At 44.7% G+C, this 20,402-nt stretch overlaps 1 protein-coding gene across 1 annotated transcript in view; it reads right to left on the reverse strand.

Annotated features, from left to right (window-relative positions):
- The window catches only part of NALF1 (NALCN channel auxiliary factor 1), a 622,620-nt gene that overhangs the window by 27,080 nt on the left and 575,138 nt on the right, over window positions 1–20,402 (reverse strand). Inside the window, exon 2 of the mRNA XM_042979975.1 lies at window positions 7,528–7,699. Within this exon, the coding sequence (XP_042835909.1) occupies window positions 7,528–7,699 (172 nt within the window). The remainder of the gene's footprint in view (window positions 1–7,527; window positions 7,700–20,402) is intronic.

The following is a 20,402-nucleotide window of genomic DNA, read 5'->3' on the forward strand; positions in this document are numbered from 1 at the left end:
TTAATCTGAAAAAGCTAGCCATCAGGGCACCTGGGTGGCTCAGTTAAGCATCCGACTTCGGCTCAGGTCATGATCTTGCGGTTCGTGGGTTGGAGCCCCGCATCAGGTTCTGTGCTGACAGCTCGGAGCCTGGAGCCTGCTTCGGATTCTGTGTCTCCTCTCTCTCTCAGCCCCTCCCCTGCTCACACTCTGTCCTTTTCTCTCCCCCAAACATTTAAACATTAAAAAATTTAAAAGAAAAAAAAAAGCTAACCATCTAAACACATTTTCCAGAGAACAGAGCATGACAGTTCTCTTTTCCTTAACCAGAAAAAAACGGTCTGGGTAGAGAATCCTCATAATGCTCATTTTTAATGCGGTATGTGATGTAGTGAAGCCAGGACGAGAAGACAGTGTTGCACAGACTAGGAGTTGTAATCCATCTTCTCTGTCCCCATGGACTGGCTTTTTCCAGCTGTTTTGCGGTAAGGAAACAAGAGCTTACCGGCTGATCCCAGGATAGACTGACTGGTCATTTCCTGTTGTACCAGTAACACAAACACTGGACTAATAGCCTGGGAATATGGATCTCTTCTTGTTCTGGACTAACAGCGTTCTTCTCGGGGGAAGCCTCTGTATAACCCTATGTACAAGCCACACGAGACTGTGACATCTGTCATTCAGGCTGGTTCTACAACTGACTGGCTCCATAATCCGGTGAGATCATCACAATGCCTAAAGCAGCTCAATATCCAGAATAGCTACAAGGAGGGTATAAATAATTCACAGAGATGTATAACTGAAGACGAAGCAGACCCGCACCTTCATTAAATAGGATTTCACCTGTTCTGGGAAGTCCCAACCCTTCTGAAACTGAAGTTCCAGAATCAGAATTCTTCCCTTGCTCTCACACCATCTGGAAGCACTTCTGAGTGTTGTCAGTCACAAAGAGTGCAGGGGAATCTGGATAAGGATGTATATGTCATCCCCCCTCTGACTCGAGAGAAAAATCTCTGACGTTTTGATTCAACTTCTGCCTAAGCCCAGAGTAACCAGCTCGCCGTCCGGGGGCCCGGCGCTGCCCCTCCATTAAGGGGGCGCTGAACAGTTCTGGCTTGAGCAAAGGGAGGCCGTCCAGCCTGGGGGTTCGGAGAAGACAGACACAGCTGTCCGCTACAGGAAGCGTCACTTGCGCTGCAGGTGAACAGGCAACTGTGGGCCGATGTCGCTAGCATCCTCCCTGGCATCTAAGAGGCCAGCTTTCTGCTCGGTCCATCTGCAATGCTCGCTTACCTGATGACCCGCCAGGAAATGCCCACAGGCTTGGCCCTTGATGGTTCTCTGAAGCAGTCAGGTCCAAGCTCACTGCGATCCAGGCTGTGCACTTCTTAGGGCTGGTTCCTCAACTTTTCTCGACCTAATCCTTTTTAGTCCTCTGAGATCAGGCCAGGCAACACAGATGGAGGAACCCGGAAGGACACCTTGAACCCTGTTAGAATTCCCCCAAAGTTTGTCTCGGTACACAGGTTTGCCAAGGGTATGATCACCCTTATCAGCAGAGCTGGAGCTAGATGGGTTCACCCACCGGTTCCTCCTGGGATCACCCAGAAGCCCGGTGTCTTTCTGCCCCAACACGACCGAGCGTGGACTCTTCATTCTGCTCTGGACTCTTGGCACTGGGCTCTCCCGCATGTGCCGTAACGACCAGAGTTGGTCCCCGTTAAACTCCGGATTCTGTTAGCCACTTGCAGAGACCAGGAATCGGAAACCTTCGGGAGGGCATGGCTTTCCAAAATCACAGTTATGGTCAGAATCCAAGCATCTTAACTGTTATTCAGCACTTGTTCCCTGCACTATCCCCTTGGTCAAGGCAAACCTGAGCTGTTGGGAATCCGTTGGAGTGGGATCGGGAAAAACAGCCTTGAGGATGAAGACCTGAACTCGGATCTGAATACATGAGTTGAATAAGCCTCAAAAAGTGTAGTATTTTAATGGAAGAAGACGTCCCAAACACACAAAGTCACTACATTCTACTTAGGTAATTTTTTGAATAACCCAATTTCATATTTCCTTATTTTATCCTAGTCATGACACGTCCCTTCACATTCCTCTTTTGGCCTGAGTCTTTATACATTTATTAGGAGTTGTCGTGTGACATTAAATGGCACTATAACCTAAGTGCCAATAAGTCATTCTTTTCTCAGAATTTGTCCTCCACCACGTTCTAAAAAAATAGTGAAACACACCCACACGCTGAGGAAAATACAGAAATTTAAAATAGCATAGGTGTGTAAATGAAAACCTATAGGTAGCAGATTATTCTATGAAAATGCTCCTCCTTTAATGAGAAGATCTTGTATATTGCTGAAAAACATTTTTTTATCAGTTCCTAGTCATCCAGTCAGAACTGGATTTTGGAAATAATCTTTCCCAGTTGTGAATGCTCTCATGTGGGTTATAAGACAGGAGACATTAAAAAATTCCTCTCTAATTTGAACAATATGCATATCAAAGTATTTCCTTCCACTGCCCTCCCCCCCCCCCCCCCCCCAGCAGTCTCTCCTGGTCACCACCTCCTTCTGCAGTAGCGCAGTCTCGCCACCAGGGGGCGCCCGTCCTCCATCACTTCTAATCAGCCCTGTCACCAGCACCAACAACAGCAGCCCACCGCCTTCCCCCCAGAGACAGAAACATAACCTTATTCTTGTCACAGCCAAGAGAATGAAATGCAGAATTTACACAGATTTCTCAAAATATGTTTTATCTCCATTGTCAGTAACCCCCAGCAGACCAACTTTACTTTTTTTTTCCCCTTTCACTAATTTATGAAAAATACCGCAGCAAATCTTGTCGACTCTATTTTATCTATCAATCAAGTGGTAATTTTCATGTTTGTTACCATAGCACCCACAGCCTGTGAGCTTCTGCTACTTCTGTTTTCCTAATGTTGGTTCACTATTACAGGTAAGCAATCAAGGATCTCTCTTGGGGATTCTAGAACAAGGCGAGGGAGGGTGCAGAGGGGAAACCCGCATAATTATCACAGTGATGGGTTGACATCCAGAATCTGCGAACGACTCCACCCTTGCACTCTGAAGAGGAAGAAGCCGGGTTTCTAAAATAGCAGCGCATTATGCGAGCTGAGCTTGGGAACTGGGCCCACCTTGAGAAGTTTTAGCTCAATAAATGCCTCCCAGTAAAAGACAGGTTTCACCCTTGACAGCACCTCAGAATTTCTCCCCAATTAATTTTTCAAATACCCCTTCAGTGATGTGCCACTTTTATTCTTTAACAGAAAAAAAAAAAACCCAAGAGCGATCTCAGGCAAAGTGTCCTGCCTTCATTTCCTAAAACAGAATCAGAATGAAACATACAAGGAGGAACCCTTCTTGTCATCTACGTTTGTGGTTTGACCTTTGGTCATGACCTTCTGTAGCATCCTCAATCAAAGACGCTGAACAGCAGCAGGCACGCATTGTCTGAGAGTCTGCTTTCTTTCATGAGTGATGGGCTTACTAAGGATCACAGACACATGGAGTAGCAGGTGATCGAGACATAAACATTGAATACATTCAAATTTATGCGATGGGTAAGTCACAAAAGCCACATAAAGCAGGAGGTGCTAAATCCTGAACCTAATAACTGTTACCAAAACTTGCACCCAAACTGAACCGAAGGGCTGAGAGGCCCTTTTGGGGCAGATGACAGGAATCTTGGGTGTCAGCAGGTAGGTAATAATAGCACATAGGAGAGGAGGAACTGGGTGTCCTGTAAGCCCACATCCCTAAATGGCTGGGTGCGGGGGACTCTCAGGAAAAGGCATCACAACACCGCTGCTTTGTTACCATGGAGAGGAACCTTGAACAAAATTGATTCACTCGGACAGCATCTGGCAACAAGCCAGACAGGGGGATGTGCTTCCTGAACACTTTTTTGAGGTCGACTCTAGAGGGGATCGCTATTCTTCTGGAATTTGTGAACTGGATTTATTTCCAATAGGAGGGAAACCTCTATAATTAAATATGTTGAATTTGAAGGAAACTCCATCTATTCATCCAACTATTGATGATAAATGATTATATTTTTCACTATATAGAATGCAAAAAAAAACCTTAAGTTAAAGCAACAATGAGGAATGACTGAAGGCAAGATTAAGACCAACCTATTGGCTAATTCCTTCTAACAGAACTGTGTTCAGTGATTGTCATTCTACCTATTTCAATAAGGAAGGGGCTCAGCAAGCCCACTGCTACTTGTGAGCATGTAAAGCGGCTGTGAGCCCGCCATCCCAGTTGGCCTCAGGTTATCTGCAGTCAGTCGGGAAGTTGGAAAAAAATATTCCTATTTCTCTACTCTATTTAGTCTAATTCTGCCTGAGTACAGAAGACATTGCATTCAAAATGCATAAAGACACTTGAGATGACTCTCATTCATGCCATCTAAAAGGTGAGTTATTTGGATCTCCATGCCCATCTGCAAGAGATGAGCCACCAAAAATTGTATGACAATGTTCGAGAATAAATGCTATACATATAAAGGTCTTACTAGTTTCTCTAGAAGTGTGTCAAGCCACTTGGCTCCATAGGTTTGACCAGTGCCCCCTGGGAGCTGTTCTCTGAGTTAACTTCTTCGCAGAACATGCTATTTTGGGGGATCGTGTTTGGAACGATTCTCAGTAGTGACAAGCCAGCAAGTGACAGCATCAGTATCTCTCTTGTTCAGGTCCAGTAGCAAATTTCCACGGACATCTGAGGGGGAATGGTGACTGCTAGTTACCAAGAGAGAGAAGAATTCTTCAAGAAGGCCTGGGTCACACCGTAGAAAAGAAGCTCAATCTGAGGATTAGTATCTTTTTATGTCAAAACAGTTTGTAGAACTTCAAGGTAAAATGCCTTCAGAATTTATCCTGCACATTTTTGAGAAGTTGAATGATGAAAGGAACAAAAAAAGCCCAACTGAGTGGTGAATGAAGAGTTAGGTTCTGGGTATTCAGTGATGGCATTCTCCCAGAAATCTATGGTCCATGGCATTTTCTCGGACCCAATGACACACCTCCCTTTTCCTGTCTCTTTCCTGCGGTGATGTAGCTATGACTATGAAAAAGCTGAATTTACAAAACTCAAAGGCAATTAAGAATACAAGGTAGAAGACAAATACCATAGGATTTCACTTAGATGTGGAATCTAAAACCCCAACCAACCAAACAAACGAACAAAAGCAGAAACAGACCCATAAATACAAGGAATAAACCGATGGTTGCCAGAGGGCAAGGGTGTGTGTTGGGGGGGAGGGCACGGACAAAATGGGGGAGGGAGAGTGGGCGGTATGGACTTTGAGTTACGGAATGAATAAGTCGCAGAGATAAAAGGCACAGCGTAGGAATATGGTCAAGGACATTGTAATAGTGTTGCCTGGTGACGGATGGTTAGCTGCTCTTGTGGTGAGCAGAGCATAATCTATCAACTTATCGGATCACTATGCTGTATACCTGAAACTAACATAATATTGTGTATCAACTATACTTCAATTAAAAAAAATATATAGGGAACTTCCTGCTTGTGTTCTGCAGAAAGAGATTATATCCCATCTTTAGCTTTCGGATGGCCTTGAAAGTGTACAAGGAAAAGGGATGAATACTCAAACCGGTATCAGATCCACACACATGGATTAAAGGCTAGGAACAGAAGAGAAAGACAACTACCTGGTCCTTCATTTGAGATTGCTGTCTATTTTGAGAATCTGGTGAAAACTACCAACCTTCTCTGGGAAAAAAAAAAAAATCTATATGCATGTGACTGAACTAACATACAGCCTTTATATAAAATGCCACGAGTTACCCTGAAGTCCCCAAAATCATAGACACCTAATCGACCACAGAGTCAAGAGCTGAAAACTTTATCTTGATGACCATTTATGGAAAGTTTTCTGTGAATGTCAAGTAAATTAATAGCCTGTGTCTGGTGAATTTTGGCTCAATTGAAGGGAGATGATACTAATTTCCTTCTTTCCTTCTTCCCTTCCCTTCCCTTCCCTTCCCTTCCCTTCCCTTCCCTTCCCTTCCTTTCCCTTCCCTTCCTTCCTTCTTTCCCTCCCTCCCTCCCTCTCTCCCTCCCCTTTCATTTTCTGTCTCTTTCTCTCTCCCTCTCTCTTTGTCTTCCCATCAGAGAGGAGCTGGGAAAATAGTCTCAGCATTCAATCAGTGAATAACAAAAATGATTGGTAAATGCATTTACATTCTACAGATCACTTTCTTATGTACAACGGCTATTGCCTATTGAAGACATATTTTGTGCTTCTCTCTTATCCATAACCCTCATAGCAAATGTACCTGGGGGTGTTTGCTATTGCTAATTTGCTAACGAGGAGCCACCCAATGGCTCAGAGACAATGCATACAAATAGGACGAAAGGCCCTATCTCATAACCTTCCCTTAGATGTTCTTCCCACTGGACTGGGAAGCACAGGAAATACTCATCCAGTTTTTCAGGGAGAAATTTGGTTGACTGTCTCTTGATAGCTTATCGCCTAGACTTCGAACAGAATGGCTAGTGGATAGGAATGTGAATATGTGATCTGGAAATAATTTGATAAACTCTCATGCCGAGCATCTCACTATGTCACTGTATTGTAGAAGGGTTTCATAAGGTCTAATAGAAGGAGGAAGGAGCTTTTCACATGTCTGGACACGTACCGTAGAGTTTTATCCTCAAAACTTGAAAACTAACCCTGCCTCCATGGAAGCCATCTAGTGACAAGGACATGTGTAGTACTTTTTGTGCCAAGATAACGCTCTATCACATCACCGTGGCAAAGTGTCTGGTTCTCACCTGTCTACTCGCCATTTATTTAAAATAAAAGCAAAAAACAATTTACTCTTATCCTTAACGTCTTATTCTGTGTCTCAGTTATGTAATGCTTATAAATACCCAGAAATTGAATGCTGATATTGTTGTTTGGCCCAGCCTGAATGATTTGCTGGAAGAAGTAAACACTGTTGATGGGGAAGAGGAGTTAAAATTGTATCTAGCCTCTATTGTGCGTCTCTCTCTCTCTCTCTCTCTCTCTCACACACACACACACACACACGAATAACTTAGGCAGCCAGTTTTTTATGGTCTTGAGACTCATTTAAGATAAAGTAACATAAACCTTCTCAGAAAATACACGTGGAGACGTGAACACGTTACCGATCTGAAGAAGCAGCGAAATTTTACTGGCCTGGTCACATCATCTGTTCTCAGGTAACGCAAAGCTCCAGGCAGAATCCAACCACTCTAAGTCAAGTTGAAGCCTGTCTCATGATTGCTAACATGTTCCCCTCAGGAGTATCCTTTTGCAAGGTAAATGACCGTGGGTCACAGGTCCCCTATCGATAACGTGATCTTTCCCAACCAAGTTCGTTCAGGGCTTCGATGAAGGAAAGCGTGGAAAACTACCAGGCATGTCTTCAAGGCGACATCAGTAGGAGGCAAAAGCAAAGCAGACAAACATCACCTATGAGAGCAGAGACCAGGAGCGGCTGAGTGACAACCCCGCCCTGCACTGTACCTGTACAGATGAAACTGGACAGTCCCCCATAGATGACTTCATCGTTGTCGGGCAATATGAACGGACACCTCGTCTGAACCTCCAAACAGTATTGCTTGCAAGGAATTGTCTTTCTGCAGTTAAACTGTGCGACTTCAAAGTACTGGGAACACAGCCAGGCTTTGTAGACAATCTGAAAAAAGAGAAGAATCAAAAATCGGGAGGGATGACAAGAGTTCTGTCTCTCGTACAGGACATGCTGTACCGTGAGAAGCATGCCGTGGTGCCAAGTGGATCCTAAGGAAACTCTCATTTCCAGAACGCTCTTTTACACAACGCTAGCTGCAAGTGATAGCAAGGTAGCCACAGAAGTCTGCAACAGAGCCAAACGTGATTGGATCGAGCCTTTCCGAGACTATGCAAAAGGTCACACGGCGTTTGGTTTGACGAAGCTCGTCTGAAAAATAGTGGCGTTCATCAGAACCTGAAGTTTCAAAGTCCAGGGATACAGAAAGTAAACAAACAAACAAACAAAAAAACAAACACCAAAAAACCCGTAACAGACTGCAACGTTCGACTGAGCAGGAGGCCCCTCCAGCTATGCTCCCAATGGGCACTAGATGGCGCTGTGTCCTCTGCAACCAGGGCCACCAGCGAGCGCTTCCACTCCAGACGCACAAAAGTAGCCGTGGGCAATTACATTCATGACTCACATCAAGTGCATTAAAAACCTCATCGTCCCAAAGCCCGGAAACACCCCACTTAGGTCAGCCCTGGCATGTGTTGGCGTTGCAGTGCATGCGAACCACAGCTTGGACCATCCATGCGGATATATGTTAGGTGTTCAGTTCACGTAATGAGATGTGAAATGATTATGACTTCATTTACCTCTTTGTTTTCGATAGCTAATCAGGAAAATAAATATTGAAAAAAAATGCCCCTTCCTTGCCTAAGGAAACAGGGTGCAACCTCAATCCAAATAAAACGATGACGAAAGCACCCATCTACCGTAGAGGTTGCTGGGAAGCAGGTGTTTCCCAGATCCTTGGCATGGGGGGCTGCTGTCTGTCTGTCTCTAGGGTTAATAATAGTCGGGTAAGATTTTGTCAACTATGCCTTCCCTAGAAACATGAATGGTTTACAGTTAGACGTACACTAAGAGATAAGAGATCATAAACATTTGACAATAGTAGCAAGAACTGTACATAGTATTTATCAACTTTGGTTGATATACTCTGTTCTAAGCGTGTCACATACGTTTTTCTCCATGTAATGCTCAGCACACGCTTCGAAGGTAACGACCCGTCATGCTTTGCGTACAAATCGTAATTAGTAATGGAAGTAAATTTAAAAATCCAGAATTCAAACCCACTCTTTGTAGGGCTCCAAATCCTGCACTCTTCAAAATGATGCTCTGCTTAATCCGAAAATGTTTTTTCAAGAAGAACTTGTAAAATCACAAGGGAGTTCGTGAATCCATCCGACATCAGCACCAAATTGCGTGTGCCTGGCCAGTGTCTGTTTGGTATTGAAATTTTATTCATCACTTTATGTTGCTTTGATCAAAATGAGACTTTAGTCTTTGATCGAAGGGGCCTCAGTGGGGGTAAAATGGAATGAATGTGAGATTCAGATTTAAGGTTAGACCGCTAAGAGTAATTTATTCGCTGTCATCAGCAATTCATTTATAAGGGTTTATAAAACTTGATAGGAAAATACATAAATAATTGGCACTCTCATAGGTCTTTTGAACAGGTCTTAACATAAAAGTGTACATTAGAAAAAAGTACTACAAATAGCTAAGGGAACCCCTACGATTTCTTAAATCTCAATGCAGAAACAACGGGAAGGGGTGTGTGAATGAGAGGCAAGGGGACAGAGGTGACAGGTGGGGACAGTGCCCTCATGCTGTCAGAAAGAGGTCAAAAGTACGAGTTTCAGAAGAAAGAAAAGTAACGTGGTTTCCCAACCATGTTTCGGGGGCAATGCAGATTGTTTTTCAAAATACATTGGTATTTTGAAGTAGAGTGACCTCTTTGCTCTTAGGGAATACCGCTACGCAATTTCAGAAAGTTGCACACATTCTTATGGGCCAGAGTCTCCTCTCCATTCTGCCTCCTACTTTGCTATTGCACAGCTCTTCAAATTAAAGTGGTTTCTGAATAGCAAGTCATATCCTGTACCTGGTCAACCCCACCTTAGGCAAGACCCTGTCGCCTCTCACAGACAATGGGGTATCACAGATCGAAGCCTCTCGGGAAATATACACATTCTCCTTGCAATCAAACTCCTTAGCATCACCCAACTGGAATGGATCCATTTTTCTTCTGGTTCCTTCCATGCTATTTCAGCTATATTTCCTTGGCAGATTTTTTTTTTTTTTTTACTTAAAGACCTTGTAAGTAATCAAAGCACTTTTTATAAATATCAGGTTGTAAGCTATGGACAAAAGTACAAAGGGCTCTGGACCTTCTACGGAGCGATAACAACCTCTCCAGCCGGGTTTCCATGCATCATTAGTTCTTATTAACTAACTCTGAGACTTTCCAAATGCAATGGAAGGTTCGTCACCTGAGCCTTCCACATCTTCCAAAATTTTGGTTCAGGGGATATGATACGTCAGAAAGCAATCGGGGAACAGAAGCATCGTGGGCAGAAAAAGAAAGGGGAGGCCTTTGCTGTTGACTTTGAGGGCATTGCTACTGTGCGCTCATGGCCAATGGGTTTCTAAGTGTGAAATCAGAAGACACAGACCAAGGGAAGGCAGACAAGTACATGCTGGCGTGGGCTGAAGAGCTTTCTTGCCAGAAGAGAAGAAATACAACGGGCTGTCTTGTGAGGTATGAGTTGTCTGTAACCAGGAACACGTGAGCCGGAGTTGAGTTAGCTCCCGCCAGTGTGCTGTGATTCTCGGGGGACAGTGAGGGAAGTAAGAGACTCTGAGATACCTGTCAGTGCCTTTTTAGAAGTCTTTGAGGAAGAGAGGCTGAGAAAGTTAGATGGTTTTCAGTGGCACAAAGTTAAAGAAACAAGATGGTTAATTTGTTAAAGTACTGAAGGATTCTCACACAGAAGCATACGATAAAGAGTAAATGAAGTTGTCTCTTTTTATACAAACTCTGCAGTATAAAGAAGGTCGGCAATCTTTTCTTATGATGGCCTCGCCTTCTCCTCTAGAGAGAAGCATTAGGTTATCGCTTTCTTAGATGTCACTAAATAGAAGAAATGATTATATGACGCCGAACAATAATTTGGGAAAGAAACAAAACCGGTGATTGGAGTCCATCCACCCACACCCCTCCTTGAGGGCATTGGGCTCTTTTGTGTCTGGAGAGCACTGTTTGCCAGGTACCTATGCTCACGAAGGACACCGCAAATGACCTCCTCACCCACACGCTCACTTCCGCCCCGTGCCCCGTGGAAATGAGCACTGACTGTACAGAAACCTTGCTTGGCAGCTGCCCACTGTTCGGTAAATAGGCGACATGCTCAAGTTGCAGTCTGCAAAAGCAACAGACTACGTGATTACAATGGCCTAAAGGACGATGTCATTTTTACTTACTATCTCGGTTACGATATTCTCCTTCTCTCCCAAACCATTTTCGCACTTGTTATGTGTTGCCCATGAAGACTCTGGGACGTGTTCCGGAAACATTTTACAGATAAAGAAACAAGGACAGAGAGATTGTAGCACCAAACGAATGGAGTTCGGGTCTCGACAGCTAGACCGGCACTGGGAATGCTGGAAACTGGAGACCCCCCACCCCTCGAGGGGATGCGGGGAGTGACCGCTACATGAACAGGTCCACACCTCTGGAGTCACCGAAGGGGGCGTTCCAGAGTAGAGAGATTCTAGTGGTAGTCTTTCTGAGCCTCTTAATTTAAAGTGGAAAAGGGCCTAGAAAGATCACAGGTGATGATGACCTCAAACCCCTGACTTCCAGACCATTGTTTTAATAATGCACCGCCATATTGGAAGCCATCAACTGAGCATTGTTCATTCCTAACATCCTCTCCCCGCCCCCCCCCCCCCCCCCCCGCAGGTCACTTCATTTCAGGACCGCACTCTGGAAGCTTTGCCTTGTAATTCCACACAGCGGGCTGTCACGAGCCACCCCACCTGCCCCTCAGGCTGGCTTCTGCACTCACATCCCTTAGTGACACGGACCTATTTGAAGATGTGAGCGAGGACAGCAAAGAGAGAGGAGAGGAGGGGCAATCCAAGGGAGCCTAGTCTACAGAAATCATCTCTAGACTCACAATGAAGAATGATGTGTTTTCCAGATAATTTTCCGTGCCCAGCAAAGTTTTGGTTGTAATGGCACTAGTGTGGTTGAGCTGAAAAATCTCAAGAGGAAGACTGGGCTGTGGGGGGTTCTTTGTCTGCTTCCCAGGGGAGCGATGTTAAGCTATGGGGTTCTGGAAGGGAATGCTTTCTGTGGATATAAGGATGAGCCTAAAATAGTCACCATTTTGTTACCAAATAATCATGGTTAACAGGGTCGCCATTATAAATGACCAGTGGAATATACGATGTCAGATTCCCATGACTTCTCTTGGTTCTGGACATTCCATTTGGCTGTGGCTGATCCTGTGGAGACCCTTTCAAACATACATAAGATTCAAATGTTTCCAATAGCAGCTGGGATTCTCATTTCCTTTAAATATGTTTGCCTCCCTCCCCCAAATCTATGCCTGTGTTTTAGAGCTAGAGAGCAGATTGATATTGCAAATATACACTGGCCTGCTGAAACAAATATCATGTTGGTTACAATGTTTTATTATGAAGAAGAACGTCAGGTATTGAAAATGGTTGTCATCTTTGTGTTAGAAGGTTGCTTTCCTATTTCCCCAAGCATTAGCAAGGACAGATTCTTTCTACAGTTACGACATGTGTTGATACCTTTTATTAGATCCTTTTCTGTCAGCTCTAATGCATTAGTGGCCTGAGTTTTGAGTATGTGAGGGTGGAATAATTGGTTATGTAAGCAAAAGTCTGCTGTAGCAAATGCCTCAGGCTACTGCACTCTGATGCGTGCAACGCACGCCGTTGCAACGTAAGTAGAGGTAGAGGTCAAAATACATGTTCACGTTCCTGTGTCTGAATGTCTGCTTTCTTCTTTATTTGTGTCTGTGTCTCGTTAAAGCGCGTGGCACCCAGAAATTGGAAATACTGATGTATTCTAAGAGAAAAACGAGGAAACAAACCCCTGCCTAACAATGAGCTAAGGCAAGCGAAGAATGTGTTAGGAGATGGACGGCACACTGAGCACCGGGCTCCTTGAGCCTCCGATGTCCGTACGCCTTGTCCTCCAGGGCTACGTCTTGGCCCCATTTCCTAAATAAGATGCAAATACCTTCCAGTTTCTGCTGGTGACCCACTTTGGGATCCTGTCATAACACTTGGTCTATTCCCCTCCAGAACTTCAGAACTCCCCTTGCTCCCTGGGGCTGCCCTACATTTTGAAGTCCGCCCAAACTGTGCTCACCACCACGCCGGGGCCCCAGGCTCGTTCCGCACAGGAGAGGGAGCTGGTCAGAAAAGGGAGTGCGACCTCGCCAGTCTGCCAGCCAGGGAGCTATTTGTGGGAATCTGTGGACACGCATGAGATGCTACAGATGACAAAAAAAGCAAAGCAAATCGACGGCGCTTTCTTATAAAGAGAGAATGTTCCATCCAAAGATGAATGGAACTCAGAATGGGGCTCAGAAAACCCCAGCAAGCACTTGTGTCTCCAGCGCTATCCCAGGGATACAAAGCCAACTCCGTTTCTCCCTTTCTCCTCCTCGTTCACACCTGCCTGGCTTGGCCCCTGCAGGCTTGTCTCATCTTTTCCCTCCTCTCTCCCTTTCATTTGGCGTCAGCCCCAACCGCTCCACAGAAGCTGTTCTTTCTAAGCAACTTGGCTGCTCCGATGATAAACCCAGCTGCTGAAATGGGTTATTTTCTTATTTGACCTCCTGGCAGCTTTGAACGCTACTGATGAAGCTCCTTCTTTCAATGCCCGCACTGGCTCCGTGCTCCTGATGATGGGACTTTGGCTGGCCCCTCCCCCAGCCACGCCTCCTCCATCTGTACCTGTCCTTCCTCGTCACCGGCACCGTTGTTTGCTTCCTCTGCCACTCCCCAAAATGTTGGTACCCCTGCGGCTTGTGTTCTAAACTTTCCTCTACACGTTCTTCCAGGGCAATCATCCACTCTTAGGAGGATTCAATGGTCATCTTTAAAACAGAGAAGCTAAAATCTTTGTTTCCAAAGCACCTCTCTCTCTCTCTCTCTCTCTCTGTCTCTCATTCTCTGGCATCTGGTCTACCTTGAAATGGTGAAATAGTCTCCTACCAGTCTCTGTCTCAGTACTCTATCCTCTCAATCGCTGCTGCGGGTCCACAGTGGAATTTGGCAACTTCCTCTCGGGGAGAGTCAAGAGTGAGAAATCTGGGAGTCACGCTGGACACCCCCTTCTGCTCTGTCCCACGACTGTTTAATCTCCAAGTCCTGTGAGCCCACCTCCTAAATAGCTCTAACACCTGCTCATACCTCTTGAGTTTTTAAAATGCTTATTATTTTATTTTGAGAGAGAGAGAGAGAGAGAGAGAGAGCGAGCAGGGGAGGGGCAGAAAGAAAGGGTGAGAGAATCCCAAGCAGGCTCTGCACTGTGAGCACAGTACCCTCTGCGGGGCTTGAACTCACGAACTTTGAGATCATGACCTGAACCTAAATGCAAAGTTAGATGCTTAACTGAGCCACCCAACGGTCCCATACCTCTTGATTTCTATCGCCACCATTATCATGCCAGCTGCCACCATCACTCGCTCTCCTACACTGACACATGGCTACATCCATGGACCTCATTTGGGGATTTCAGGCGTGGACTCCTCCTCCATGCTGTTCTCCACCCTAAACTTAGAATAATCTATCCACCGTTAGTCTGATTACTTCATTGCACCACTTGAAATCATTCCAGACCTCTGCACAGCGCTCAGGAAGAAGCTGGAACTCTGTAATGGACCCAGAGACTTGTGACTCTGCTCTTCTGGCACGGTAGCTCATTTCTGTCTGTGTCTCTCTCCACTCTGTGCTCTCTGGCTGTGGAGGGTGACCTGTGGGGCCACTAAACGTGCCATGCCCTCCACGGCCCTGCACCCACGCTCTTCCTGCCACCTGCCTCGCAGATCTCTTAGCCCGGTTGGCTCCTACCACCCTTTGTGGCTGTGGCTGTAAGTCTACATGCAACTCTCACGATCTGAAATGGATGTTTCTATGGCTTGTGCTAAAGGCGAAGCTCCTTCCTTGTCCACCTTCCCTGCTGGGAGCACTTGTGCGCTTTTGCATCTCAATGCCCTGGGTGTACCTTCCTCGGAATTCTCATTAAAGATTTGTCCCACGGCCCTCAGGTCTGCAGAGCTCTGTCCAGTGATTTGGTTAGCGTGAGCCAGTCCTCCTGGCTCTGAGATCTCGTGCAGAACAGCCCAAACCAGAACCTCGATGGGCTTCCAAGACAGTGAAGTCTATGGATCCCTTTGAAGTGATCAGCTAACTCTTTTATTAGAGACCCAATAAATCCTTAAGAAATAAGGTTTTGACAGCCTACTTCATGGATTGAACCTCTGTTTCCAAACGCCGTGGTTTAGGTCCTGAGGCACAATGTGGGGTTGGGACACAAGAAGACACGGGTTCCCACCCAAAGAGGAGGCAGGGTGTGGTTTAACGCGCAGGGCTGTGGAGAGCGGAGTTTATTTTGCACTTGCTTTTAAAAATGGATGTGATGTTGGGGCGCCTGGGTGGCTCAGTTGGTTGTGCCCAACTTTGGCTCAGGTCATGATCTCACGGTTTGTGAGTTCGAGCCCCGCATCGGGCTCTGTGTTGAGAGCTCAGAGCCTGGAGCCTGCTTCAGATTCTGTGTCCCCCTCTCTCTCTGCCCACCCCCCCCCCCCCCCCCCGCTCAAGCTCTATCTCTCTCTGTCTCTGTCAAAAATAAATAAAACACTAAAAAAATTTAAAAAAAGAAACAGACATTTTAAATGTCATTATGTGATTAATTTAAAAATCAGTTAAAACTGGGGCACCTGGGTGCCTCAGTCAGTTAAGTGTCAGCTCAGGTCATGATTTCAGCTCAGGTCATGGTTCGTGAGTTTGAGCCCTGCCTCGGGCTCTGTGGTGATGGCTCAGAGCCTGGAGCCTGCTTCAGATTCTGTCTCTCTCTCTCTCTGCCCCTTCCCCACTCATGCTCTGTCTCTCTCTGTCTCTGAAAAATGAACAAACATTAAAAAAAATTTAAAAAAATGGATGTAATGCTTTGGCTGAGACTTTGGCTAAAAAGTTTTGGCAGACAGATTACAGTAATTCATACCTTTCCCAAACTATACCTATTGTACACTCAGAAATGAATATGAAGATGATAATTAGTAGTTGAATTAAGTGCTCAGGAAGCAGCCATTTCTTAGGGTGTCAAGAAAGACCTCTTTTAAAGAGCCACGTCACCAGATTATCACGTTAGCGACAAAGATGTCAGAAGCTACAGAACTACAGACTGTCAGAACTACAGACATTGGAAAGGAAGGGATTTCTTTCATGGAGACTACTTCCAAGTCTGAGCCATGGGTTGACACACTGCCGTCCTCAATAGGAACAGGAGTCAACGATAGATCCTTTTGTAGACCAATTGCCAGCCAAGACCTGGGAACACAGTAGTACTGCATGCCACTTGGCCCCCTAAATCCACCTCTAAACCCACCGTATGAACCATCGTAAAAGTATCCTTTGAGCAAAGCGATCCTACTAGAATTCACAGCTTTAAAAAGACAGTGAGCAAACACCTCAATATAAATTCAGTCTTGGGGAGTGCCTGGGTGGCTCCTTTGGTTGGGTGTCCACCTCTTGATTTCAGCTCAGGTCTTTTTTGATCTCAGGGTCATAAGTTTGGGCCCCATGCTGGGCTCCCCATCGGGTGTGGAGCCCACATAAATGAATGAATGAATGAATGAATGAATGAATGAATTCAATTTTGGACTCCCATGCCTTAAGCGAGTTTGGAATGTTGAAAAGGGTTCAAACAGCGGGAAATTAGCCTTTTGAAGAAAGAAGTGCAGTGAGTCTGTAGATAAGACTTCTTGAAACCAGTCTTAGGCATATTAAGGGATAATACATTCACCAAGGAAAGAAGGAGAGTAAATGTGTCAAACTTTCCTTATTTTGTAGGACTCATAGAATACATAGAGCACGTGATGATTAAATGAATCAGTGCTCTATCCTGGAATGGAGAATAAATCTAGAAAATACCCATACACTCAGTTAAGCTGTCATAAGTAATCAGTACATTTGCTAAAAAATTCCGATGTATCACTTCTTCATAAGACTAAATACAAGGGGATGTCCTACAACTGCTTCACTTAAGAGAAACACACAAAAAAAGGTCTGAAGAAAGTTAATGCATAGCTTTGTCACAGAACCCAAAGTAAAATATGGAAAATTTGAAATAGCAAAGTAAATTCGTCATGTAATTTCTAGTTATTTCTGATAATACTCCTAATCTATCTATTCCAAAATGTTCACATACGTGTATACCTCCCAGAGCTACAATATCAAATGCTTTGAGTATCTATCTGAGTTTCCTACATCTTTGCTATATCGTCAGGGCGTTTCCGTATCCACAGTGCCCAACTGCAGTCCTACTTCGCCAATCACAGATTCTCACGGGTTCTCAGTTAAAACTATAATGATCTACCTTTGCCCAAAGAAGGTGCATTGTCCCTTGGTCGCGTGGGACCTTCGCAGTGTCTATGTTTCCCATGGAAGTGAGCGCTTCTGATTTCGTCGTCAGAGTCGATGCGCAACAGCTATGCCAAGACTGTGCCACTGATATGGTTTCCGGCCTTATCCTGATGTGTCCTGGCAGCAATGAGGAGCAGGGAGGCTATTAATAGACGGCAGCCCCTGTGTGGATGTGAGCGAACCAGCGCCTTGGGAATACAGCAGTCTTACACGTCACCCGACCCTTGAAACATGCTATTGATTGAAACCTGGTCTGTATTGACCGCTAGAAACGTGCCAGTGATCCTGGTAGAATTTATGGCTGTAAGAAGTCACAGAGTGAACGCTCCGAAATTCCAATCGGGATTGAGTTGTACGCTGTGATCACCAAACGGGAGAAGCTGACCGAGGCTTCAAAGGTGTCATTCAATTGATCCGTTAGCCCAAAATTACATATTGAGAGCTGGCTATGGACCTGACATTAGGTAAGTAGCCTTGGGAGCAGGGCTGGGGGCAGGTTAAAAATTCCACTACAAGACCCTTTTCCTGGCATCATGAATAATATCATCGGATTAAAGGCGACAAGACAAGATGTGACCAGGGCTCTTGTGTTTGGAGAAAGCAGACGTCACTGATGAACGAAGGGAGGTGGTTTACTAGACAAGAGGAGGGGACAGTCCGTGAGAGGGAGTGACAGGGGTCGTCAAAGAGAGGAAAGGGGATAGTTGCTGATGTGCCTGGGATGCAGGAAGGAAAGGAGGAGAGCAAAGGGTGGGAGGAAGACTGTTGGATGGAAGCAGATAATTAAATATTTCCTAGGATCAGTTATCTTGCCAGTGTCCTCCGAGCATTAGCGATGTGACAGGAGTGTGATGATTCCAAATTCACAAGTGTGAAAACTCAGGCTCAGAGAATCTCAGCAACTTGGCCAAAATCCCACAGCAGAACAGAGCAGAGCCAGGCTGAGAATTTGGGTCATTTTACCTACTCCCACCCATCATCCAAATGTGTGTGTATGTGTGTGTGTGTGTGTGTGTGTGTGTGTGTGTTAAGATTATTTCGTTATTTTGAGAGAGACAGAGAGACTGAGAACAGGGGAGGGGCAGAGAGAGACAGGGAGAATCTGAAACAGGCTCTGAGCTGTCAGCGCAGAGCACTATGCGGGGCTTGAACTCCCGAAACCCTGAGATCATGACCTGAGCCGAAATCAAGAGTCAGAGGCTTAACCAACTGAGCCACCCGGGTGCCCCCAAATGTGTTTCACTGTGCATCACTGACCTCAGGTATAAACAGATACCCACAACCCCCTTACTGGGAGTAAGCTTTGGAGATTCAAACCTTCTCTACACTTCATAATCCAATGCATATTTAAATAAGATATTTCAGCCAATGCTATGCAGTTTACTCGATAGTGAAAGATTTTAAATACTGCAAAGGATCACAAGGTTTGTGATCTTAACACATGGTTGAAACTCTAGCGTTAGTGACACAAGTCATACTATTGTTAATGAGAAAGGAACCACAATTTTGTCTGAAAAAAAAAATGCCTCTCATTAGAACTAACAGCTCCCACTAATTAGGAAGCCTACCTTTCTCGTCTTGGTCCTAAATCAGCACCCCCCCCCCTTCCTCTGCCCTGGTTATTTCTCACGTCATATTGATTCAACTATTACCTTATATGGAAGTGATACTAAATTATACACACCTTAAACAATACTGGCTGAAAATGTTTATTACTCACTCATTTAAAAAGTTTTAGTATATTTCCCTTACATATGTTTATTACTCACTCGTTTAAAAATTTTTAGTATATTTCCCTTACATAAACATTGATTTATAAAGTATACACACGCACCATTGCATAATATGCGCACTATAAAACAGACACAAAACATAAGCGATGCAAAACATGGGATAGATACCAACTCTGAACAGAATTCTATGATTTTCCTGTCACCTTCCAATGGACCATGTTGTGAATGCCCCGTGTGTATACACTCCACTCAGGAGAAGCCTGAATTAGTTAAAAAGCAATTGCAAACTCCTGAAGTCCTGGAGAAAATCATGACAGTTGTGAAAATGCGTTGGCCAGACATCTAAACTGAGCACCTGCTTGAATTGTGCAAACAAATCTTAATGAATTTTATCTAACCAACTAGACAAACAGTAAAAATCCTACTGAGGGTAAGAACCTCATCTGTCCATACTTATCAATGAATGATCCACCAGCGGGGGGCCCGGCCTGGGGCAGGACTTGGTTAACGTTTCCTGAATGATGAATGATTTGGTGTATACACAAGTCGAAGGAGAGTCCGAATGGCACTGACCAATGAAGCGGTTCCCTCCTATTCTATTTAGTAGAATTCATTTTCCTGATCAGTCCTTAAAGATTATTATTATTATTATTAATCTAGAAACTTCATGACACCCATTTCTTTTGAGGCTAAGCAGTAGAAGCTGGGAGAATAAATACAATTTTGGATAAGCCAAAAAGCCTCTGACTTGACTTAGCAACGATAGCGGTAGAAACTCTTATTTCTTTGTTTCGACTGGTAGGAGCAAGATGTACTGTTTCAACGTTTTAGATCGTGTCATTGCCAAAGAAATCAGAAACACATGTCTTTGAATGGCAAAGTTAAGATGTTTCAAGGGAACATAGAAATAAATTCACTCAAGCGCAATGGCTTCCTAATTCAAATGAAGGCAAACCATGAAGGTTTGAAAGGCAGGGCTTTTGAATTCCTCCCTCACACGTTTCCTAAGACAAATTTTAATTGGATGTTCTCGCGTTCCATACTTTCCGTCGTCTTAACCTGTAGGTTAGTAAAATACAGTGTGTTTCCTGTTTTCCAAGTATGCTGTGTATGTCTTGGAAAAAAATAAGCTATACTACTCATAGAGTTAAGAATATGAATATAGGCTAATGGACTCTTTCTACTTACCCTGCGAATGTTGTGCTTAAAAGAATAAAACTCAAGGTCAACAAGAAGACATTTTGTTCCCTCTTCGGCAGAGATAGACACAACACAGTGGCTTGTAGGCAGGCAAGCCACTCTCAGTTGCACGTGTCTTCTTTGACCCAGGGCTTAGCATGACATCAGAAATGTGTTTTTTAACATAAAATCATGCCTTGTTTAAAACAATA

Source organism: Panthera tigris, chromosome A1 (assembly GCF_018350195.1).
Source record: "Panthera tigris isolate Pti1 chromosome A1, P.tigris_Pti1_mat1.1, whole genome shotgun sequence".
In the NCBI taxonomy this organism is placed as follows: domain Eukaryota; kingdom Metazoa; phylum Chordata; class Mammalia; order Carnivora; family Felidae; genus Panthera; species Panthera tigris.